Raw genomic sequence first — 9281 nt, forward strand, 5'->3', positions numbered from 1 at the left:
ACGAAATGACAAAAACGATGGGTTATAGCCCATGTTTTTTGAAATCTTGAAAAAAAAGTTATCCTCGTTTCTCATCATTTTGGACCATGGGCTATAGCCCATATCGTACGGCATACTATAACGCGCCGTACTTCATCATTTTTGAGGATTTGAAAAAAATGACGAAATGACAAAAACGATGGGTTATAGCCCATGTTTTTTGAAATTTTGAAAAAAAAAGTTAGCCTCGTTTCTCATCATTTTGGACCGTGGGCTATAGCCCATATCGTACGGCATACTATAGCGCGCAGTTTTTCATCATTTTTGAGGATTTGAAAAAAATGACGAAATGACAAAAACGATGGGTTATAGCCCATGTTTTTTGAAATCTTGAAAAAAAAGTTATCCTCGTTTCTCATCATTTTGGACCGTGGGCTATAGCCCATATCGTACGGCATACTATAGCGCGCAGTTTTTCATCATTTTTGAGGATTTGAAAAAAATGACGAAATGACAAAAACGATGGGTTATATCCCATGTTTTTTGAAATTTTGGGAAAAAAAGTTAGCCTCGTTTCTCATCATTTTGGACCATGGGCTATGGAAATATCCCATGGAATTTTGGGAAAACAGCACTTCCAGATGCTCCATGTCCAGCTCCAACCCAGGTCTGCTGACTGCACAGCTCTCACCTCCTAGTTCTGGAAGGAAGGGAAAACATGTCAGCTAAAAACAAAGGACTCCACAATTGTACTTTGAAGTGCAATACTTATCGACCTAGTTCTGGAAGGAAGGGAAAACATGTCAGCTAAAAACAAAGGACTCCACAATTGTACTTTGAAGTGCAATACTTATCGACCTACTGTAATCTTTCTATTAATTTACCAATCTGTGTGTGTGTGTGTGAGTGAGTGCGTGTGTGCGCGCACAGGCTCTAAGCCAGGGGTCTTCTAGGCAGTGTTGTACCCGAACGCGTTCAAAGAACGATCGTTCACGAACTCGTTCATATTTAGGGTGAACGTGAAGTGAACGTACTGTATTTCTGTTTGATGAACGTCATTGTGAACGCGTTCATTTCTGGCGTGTGTGAACGTCACTTTTTCACGTTCAACTTTCGTTCAAGAGTGAGTGTTTCAATAGAGCCTTCCAGGCGAAATCCCCGGCACTAAAACACACCCTAAACATGCCTTAATATTTAGCGGAAAACCCAAAAATAAGTTCCTATCCGACACAAATTAACTAATCTTTCTCAGCCGTCACTGGAGCGCGCATCTAGCTACTGCATGATGATCATGCACGCTGACAGACAGCAGACACTGTCCCAACTCCTAACACAAACACTGAGGGAACTTGTTGTTCTTTGATTAAACATAATGTGCCACGAAAAATAGCTTCCAATAGCTTAGTTGGTTATTATCGCTTCGAGGAGGTACGTGTCCATAATATCGCCACGAACGGCCAACAAAAGACATCTCTCTTCCACAGTGAATGAAGCGCAGTGATGCCTGATTTATTCTTCGCCGTACAATGTGTTCCGTGCTGAAAATAGCTGATATACAAGCTCACAACTCGTCGCGTCCGGACACGTTGTGAGCTTGTAGATCAGCCAACCCCAGCATGCGGAGATGCAGGCTCTGAGAACATTCAGAACTTTTGCCTTCACAATAAAAGCATGCAAAAGCCCATATAGAGAAGGAAAGATAATTCGGTGGCATTTCACATTGCAAAAGAGCAATTTTTGTAAAATGTAAAAATTAAAGCAAAAAAAAGAACGAAAAAGAACTATAATAGTTCATTTTTCAAACGATGAACTTTAGTTCAAATTTTTTAATGATGAACTATGAACGGAACTAGTTCATTTTAAAAATGTTGAACTGTGAACTGAACTAGTTCCTAAAAAAAAAGAACTTTCCCAACACTGCTTCTAGGCAATGATACAGAAAGTAGGCAAAAGCCATACAATGGAAGAATGAGACATGGTACATGTCCTTTAATGCCAGGAACACAGGAAGACTCTGCTCTAACAGAATGACACAATGTAACTTAAGTACTATTACTTGCCCTGCTCTGGAACGCTCTGGGGGCGTTGTTCCTCTGGAGTGCTCTGGGGGCGTCCATGGGCGCTTCAATCAGGATGGCAAAATGTGGTTTCCTCATGGGCTCTGGAACCTTCTGTGGGAGAAAATGGAATAGTTTGTAACTTGAACTTCGAACAAATTTTCAGAAACTGAACTGCTAGAAAATCCTTGTTCTGTTCTACAGGTGCATTTTTTATGTCTTTGCTTACAGTTTTGTTGAAAGTGAAGTATGGCCAGCAAGGTGCTAAACAAGGTCTCCGGACTGACTAAGTTTCTAGCTCGAACAGCAAGATACATGGATAGGGAGACAAAATTAGTGGTGGCCAACTCCCTTATCCTGTGCCACTTTGATTTTGCGTGTACATCGTGGTTCGAGGGCTTGATTAAGTCTTTTAAAACAAAGCTACAGTCAGCTCAAAATAGACTGATCAGGGTTATATTAGGGAGGGAACCCAGAACCCATATAGGAAGGAGCCAGTTCAGAGAGCTGAACTGGCTCCCAGTAGAATCAAAGGTTACAATGGCTAGACTAAACATGGTCCATAAAATTAAATACAGAGAGGTCCCAGAAGTTTTAAGAACATGTTTCAGGCAGGTAAACGAGGCACACAACCATTTCACCAGAGCCAGTATTGCAGATGTGGTGCTCCCTGCTTTTAAAAGTAAAGTGGGCAAAGGCTCATTCATTTATATAGGAGCCACACAGTGGAATAGCCTGGAATCCAGTGTTAAACTGACCTCCAATTTGAGGACATAAAACTAAGACTAAAAAATGGCTACTGGAAAAGGTTCCCCTATAAGGGGTCATCTTAGAGGGATGGATAGGGATGTACTTGTTGTGTTGTGTATGTAATGTATATGTACTGTTATGTATTATTGTATTTGTGATGTATTTTAAAGTATTGTTCAGTGTGAGAGGACCCCAGTGGAAATAAGTCTTTGGACTTTACTGTGTAATCCTTGAATCGCTGATTATAATGTTGTATTATGATTGCTTTTCTAAATAAATCAAATCAAATCAAATCAAAGGCCGAATGTTTAACAAAAATGAGCATGAACGAGAGGCTGTGTCAGCGTAACTAAAACTAACATTGTTCAGCCCCCTAGGCTATGCATCACAAGAAAGGTGTCAGGACAAAATCACTTAAACAAATGACTAAAATGATTGATATATATGGAAACAGATTATATTAAAAGCTTTGGACAAGAGTCAAATGTATGGTGGAGGTATAGTGATCATTATACATTCATATAAAAAGGTAAAGCTTAACATAAACCAGGCTAAATATACAAGAGGAAAATCGCTAGCATTATTAGCATTCGTTAGCTTCCATTTCCAACTAACGTAGACATTTTCATAACAGTAAAATGCAAAAGACCGATAACATTAGCAAGACAGGATCATCGCAAAGCCATAAATACCATTACCTTATAATGTACCGGTCGAAATTAAATATTGTAGCCGTAGATCAGAAGAGGTCCATAGAAACTCAATGGAGAATTAAATATTATCCCCTACAAAGTCTAAACCGGAAGAGTAACTGACGTCACGTGAATGCGCTACATAACTCACGCCTCTTTTGGCCAAAACTCATGGCACTTGTTTCCACATGTTCTTTCATGGGGAACAGTAATAAGCTCTGTCCTCAGATATTCCGCCATTTTAAGTAAAGTAAAAGGACGACAATATTGTACGGTGTATTTCAAACAATAAGCACTTGTATACTTAAGGAAGGCACTTAGTTACTGACTGCAGCCAATGACTAGACCATGCACTAGCTGTACCAATTGCTATAGGCCTAGTATAGTGCACAGGGTTGATTAATGGTCTTAACTCAAAATATACACATTACAGTATGTATACACAAGTATATATTTTTGCATTTACTGACTCTTGCACTTTTGTCGTTTCTGCATTTTTGTAATATCATATTGTGAATAATGGCAACCAATTACCCACTGGAGATATCTGCAACAACTTTGGCAGAAGGTTTCTGTTAAACACATATTTCACCCTCCTAATTTGGGGAAAGTCAATATAGCTCAGGATTGTGGAAAAAAACAGGCAACAAATGCAATAAACCTTGAGGGACATTTGTCACATATTTGACAGAAAGTGAGCAAAAATTGAAGATTTACAAGCTCATGACTTTGGTGTGTCATGAACTTGTAAATTGTCTATTTTTGCTATTGAACAGTGCTGAAGTAGCCTACTTTAGAGCATATAGGATTTAATTGGTTCGAATATTTGGAGTCATGACCTGAACTGGTTTATATAGTTTCCTGTTCTTGTAAACGGAACACTCACTTGAGACCAGAGACAAAGACATACACTACAATACTGAGTTGAACATTTGAGGATGATACCCAAAAATACAAACTTTTTATTGTTTGTTCTTGTAGCCTAATGTTAGAAATGAATAAAATACAGAAAGAAAATGTGCTGTGTTGCTTTTATTCTATTACTGTGTTCATAGAACAATATCTAAAGACAGTGCAGTAGCCTATACTGTATATGAATGTGGTGAGCTTGAACAGTCTGCCAAACACATAATTAACACCTGTCCCCTGTGCAGTCCATCTAAAAACAATCTGTTTTGGGAGATGATACCCAAAACCAGGACACACATGATTGTTAAAAACACTGACTGATTATGCTGTTTACAACTGATTGTGTCCAGATAGCTTTTTCTCAGTTGGTAGAGCTCTTGCCTTTGGAGTGGACCACAGGGTCATGGGTTTAAATTTGGGCACTGCCAACTCAGTGTATGAGTCGAAATGTAGTAAAAGTAGGCTACAATAGTATTGGTATCAAAATGTAGAAAGAACTCATTATGCAGAATGTCCCATTTCACAAGTTTTTATGTATAAAACATATTTTTAAAATAGGAGCTCTACAAGCTTGTGTGACACATTGTAAGCTTGCACATTGGCTTTTCAACTGGCTGCGTTGTATAGGCTACACTCTACAGGGCTGTATAAAAGAGAGACAGCGAGTTCCTGTGAAAGACACTTTGAGACCCACAGCTGAAGTATTATCTGAAGTGTCATTAGAGCTTTGATCGATCTTTCCTTCAATAGCTCCCCCTGCTGGCCATGTGATGTGTTCAGGGCCCTGGAGTAGAAAAGATAGAGGGTGTAAAAAGTTCATGTCATTGTATCTGATGAAGCTTGTGTGCTCACTAATCATCTGTTTCAGCAAATAAATCTTTGGCATTTTAAGGAATGTCCAGCAAGCAGGACACAGTGTTGAAAATGTTAGTTTTCAACACTGTAAATAAAATATGTCGGATAATGACATTTCTAAAACCTGTCGTTTCTGTAAAGAAACAATTTATCATAGGGCGTCACCGAGTTGAAACGGCGCTGATTGGCCATGACTCTATAGTCACCAGACCCGAGTTGCCCAGAACACATTTTTTAATGGCCGTGGCCTAGTGATCCAGGCTAATAAATATTGGCTTATTTTGGAATAACTATAAAAGCTTGTGATGATCAATGTATGAATTCAGAGAATGGTTGATGAGACAGTTTTCTTGAGAGATTAAATTAAAAACTGAATAAAATATACTAAATAATAAGAGTATGGTGTTTGCATTACCTGAACAAATCAGCTCATATCTGTCAAAGGAAGAAGTAGACAACCTTGTTCCACACTCCCTCAGTGAAGTCTCAGAATTAACACAGTCCCGGCTAATCCACCATACTCTCCGAAATGAGTCACGTTTGTTTGTTTTGCGAATGCGGCGGCCACATCGCAGCTCTCTACACACTACATCTGAGAGCTGGTCCAAGTCATATCCAGTTGGTTGTGCTGGTCTCCACTCTCCCTGGTATTTTATCTCCAGTGTACCATTACAGCGACTGGATCCTCCCACCAACCTGACATCATCAGGCTCTAGACAGTGACGAGAGAGTAAGCAGTAAATCGTAATATTACTTCCATTTTAAATAAAACAATAATCCAACCAATGACTATAGTTTGCCTTTTACCTGAGCAGGTGACTCCAACAGCCTTGTCAAGAGAGCAGGTGTTTCTAGTTGAGGCTGATGTTCCACAGTTAAGGAGAGCAGACTCACTGCCTTTACACTTGAACTCTTTGGCTAACATTGGAACGTTTGATTCACCATAGAGCGCTCCCTGAAGGATTGAGGGTGCCCCACAGCCAAGTTCCCCACAGACCACCTCTGCATCCTTCTGGTCAAAGTCACCTTCGCCCACTGAGACCCACGACTGATCGGACTTCACCTCTACTCTGCCTGAACACAAACTAGTCCCATTCACCAACCTCACAGACTCTGCAGAGAAGGAAGGGAGGATAGAGAAGAACATAAAAAAATAAATCATCATTTTCCTCAGTCCTCACTATAGTCCACATCTAACAGTCCAGATAATGCAGAGGCTTAGGCCAGAATGCTTGATCCTTGATGACTATTTATATGCATTTGATGTAGTATCGTGTTGTTCTTGTAAATTGTAAATTATAAGTATCCTCTTTCTGTGATTACAGCCGAGTATCTATAGGACATCACCCAATGTCACATCCCTTCCCCGTACTTAAAACTCAATCACTGCCAAGGACTTATTTAACTTATTTTTCATGATGTCCTACACTGCCAAGGACGTTGTTTAAACATTTATTAAAAAAAATAATATATATATATATATATTCTAATATAATTTATTTAAAGACGGTTACGCCGCGGACAAAGCCAACTCGGATCGTGACAAATCATGACAATGAACACAATGTTTTGGGCCGATCAAATCATTAGAAAGAAGAAAATAAAGGCAGGAGACAACACTATTTGTTTTGTTTTTCGTCTTATAAATTATTTGATTGGCCCAAAACGTTGTGTTCATTGTCATGATTTGTCACGATCCGAGTTGGCTTTGTCCGCGGCGTAACCGTCTTTAAATAAATTATATTAGAAGTGCCGATGGGAGAATGCATTGGGGTTTCATTTCCTGGGCCACTCGTTTTTCTGAGAGGGGGCGGGACTGCTGCGCTCTATTGACAAAGAAAGGGGAATTCAGGTCAAATGTCCGCTAAATCTCGTCCCCACACGTCTCATATATTTTAGTAACAACAGTAGCCTACTGCTCTTTTGTTTGTGGATTTTGAAATAAAAATCCAATCATATTCTGTTTGCATTCATGTAATTTATTTGTACTAATGTTACACATTAGTCTATAGCTCTGGTTCATAGCCCTAATGCTTTGATTCTGCCCTGCATTAATGCAGGGCAGAATCAAAGCATTAGGGCTACTAGAATGGTGCCCGTGGGGCCTCTACATCGGTGCCCTTTAGGCAATGGCCTACTTGGAACGATGCAAGTTGGAATGCATGCCCCACCCAGAAATTATGCGTTGGAGCCTCTACAGCAGGCACTGGCCTACATGGAATGATGCAAGTTGGAATGCATGCCCCACCCAGATATTATATCTGTCTGCCTTTTTTGCCCATATTATGGAGTTCTTTGTAAGGCATGCCCAAATACAGGCCAGCTCCATATATGGATGATGGGCAGGGGCCCGGTCCAGAGCCCGGGCAGAGGCTTGTTGGCGCGGTTCTGGACAACCGTGTGTCCGACCGACTCGACACCGGGCACTGCACCCCCTGCTGTGGTGTGGAACTTGGGGCTGCCAGGGGGCTGCCAAGTTATAGAATAATCTGACAACTCACATCTTCAGGTTAGGTCTAGCACTCCTCTTTCCTTGTGTCCCTTGTCATTTTTTTCTTTTATGACACTAGTATACAGACCTATGTTAGCTACTTGTTCACATGTTCTGTTATATAGATTTAGATTGTTTCTTTGCAGAACTATATTGTTCTTTATGTTATTTACCCTGTTGTCTAGAGTCGCTCTGGATAAGAGAGTCAAATTCAAAATGCCAAATGAATCATACAAAGCACTAAGATAGAGAGAATCACAGACACATCTATGATCATAGATACCATAGATGGGTGGAAAAAAAGACAAGTAATTGTTCATGTTACCTGAACAGATCAGCTCTAGCCTATCACTGGATCTTTCATGATGGAGTTTTCCACACTCACTCAGTTTAGACTCAGAACCAACACAGGAAGATTTAAATGTCCATACAGAGGCATCTGGACCATTAGTCCCTTCTGTTGAAACAGTAGAGCCGCAGTCCAGCTGTCTACACACTACAGCCGATCTCTTCGGGTTCCAGAAGTAATCAACCACTGGTCTCCACTCTCCCTGGTATTTGATCTCCAGTGTACCAGTACAGTGACTGGTTCCTCCCACCAACCTGATATCATCAGACTCTGTGCAGAGACAAGAGAGTAAGCCATAAAAATATTACTTCGTAATAAAATAGAGCGATATTACTTCATTATAAAATAATAATCTGAACCTGAAGTTTAGAATGTATTTTACCTGAGCAAGTGAGTCCAACAGCCTTGTCAGGTGAGCAGGTGTTTCCAGTTGAGCCTGAGGTTCCACAGTCCATGAGAACAGACTCACTGCCTTTACACTGGAAATCTTTGGTCGACATTGGCCCTTTCGCTTCTCCATAGAGCGCCCCCTGGAGGACCGAAGGAGGCCCACAGCCTAACTCCTTACAGACCACCTCTGCATCCTGCTGGTCAAAGTCACCTTCACACACTGAGACCCACGATTGATCAGACTTCACCTCCACTCTGCCTGAACACAAACTGCCGGTAGTCCCATTCACCACCAACCTCAAAGACTCTGGAGAGAGAGAGAGAGAGAGAGAGAGAGAGAGAGAGAGAGAGAGAGAGAGAGAGAGAGAGAGAGAGAGAGAGAGAGAGAGGGAGGGAGGGAGAGGGAGAGGGAGAGGGAGAGAGAGAGAGAGAGAGAGAGAGAGAGAGAGAGAGAGAGAGAGAGAGAGAGAGAGAGAGAGTTTCAAAGAGCATTTTTACAAACACAGTCACAGAGACACCCTACTATGTCCACTTGGTAGGCTACCTTAAATTAGCACTAAGGCCTCATGCATATCAAAGTGGAGGTTCTTCGAATTAAAAAGGTTGAGGATCACTGGTCTAGATAGATTAAAGAAGAGACTGTAAAGGCATGTCATTATTAAAGTTTGTGTTACCTGAACAGGTCACCTTCAGTCTGCCAAATGAAGTATCGGACTGCTTTTCTCCACACTCTGTCAGTGAAGACTCAGATCCATCACAGAGCAGATCTGACTCAGATCTAAGCCACCATACAGGTTGAATTGGAGCAT

The 9281-nt window shown here is 40.8% G+C and overlaps 1 protein-coding gene and 1 long non-coding RNA gene across 2 annotated transcripts; both read right to left on the reverse strand.

Moving 5' to 3' along the window:
* Positions 1–590: 590 nt before the first annotated feature.
* Positions 591–3578, reverse strand: LOC308332838. The gene is made up of 3 exons (XR_013965754.1): positions 3485–3578; positions 2040–2150; positions 591–679 (listed from the first exon to the last, which is right to left on the reverse strand). It is a non-coding gene; the product is annotated as an uncharacterized lncRNA (long non-coding RNA).
* An 800-nt stretch (positions 3579–4378) lies between these two features.
* Positions 4379–9281, reverse strand: LOC308332824 (scavenger receptor cysteine-rich type 1 protein M130-like). Its single transcript, XM_080788927.1, has 6 exons — positions 9147–9281; positions 8465–8779; positions 8059–8352; positions 6050–6355; positions 5658–5954; positions 4379–5171 (listed from the first exon to the last, which is right to left on the reverse strand). Exons 2-6 carry the CDS (start codon positions 8580–8582, stop codon positions 5164–5166), a joined length of 1023 nt encoding a protein of 340 aa, XP_080645053.1. The 5' UTR covers positions 8583–8779; positions 9147–9281; the 3' UTR covers positions 4379–5163.

Source organism: Protomyctophum bolini (genome assembly GCF_963924005.1).
Source record: "Protomyctophum bolini genome assembly, chromosome: 18".
In the NCBI taxonomy this organism is placed as follows: domain Eukaryota; kingdom Metazoa; phylum Chordata; class Actinopteri; order Myctophiformes; family Myctophidae; genus Protomyctophum; species Protomyctophum bolini.

What these genes read in the sequence shown, in the direction of transcription:
- LOC308332824 (XM_080788927.1), bottom strand. Translation starts at nt 8,582, where the DNA reads ATGTCGACCAAAGATTTCCAGTGTAAAGGCAGTGAGTCTGTTCTCATG. An exon ending in GCTAGAGCTGATCTGTTCAG is followed by an intron (nt 6,356 to 8,058) that starts GTAACATGAACA and finishes CCTTCTCTGCAG; the next exon opens with AGTCTGTGAGGTTGGTGAAT. An exon ending in TGTTGGAGTCACCTGCTCAG is followed by an intron (nt 5,955 to 6,049) that starts GTAAAAGGCAAA and finishes GTCACTGTCTAG; the next exon opens with AGCCTGATGATGTCAGGTTG.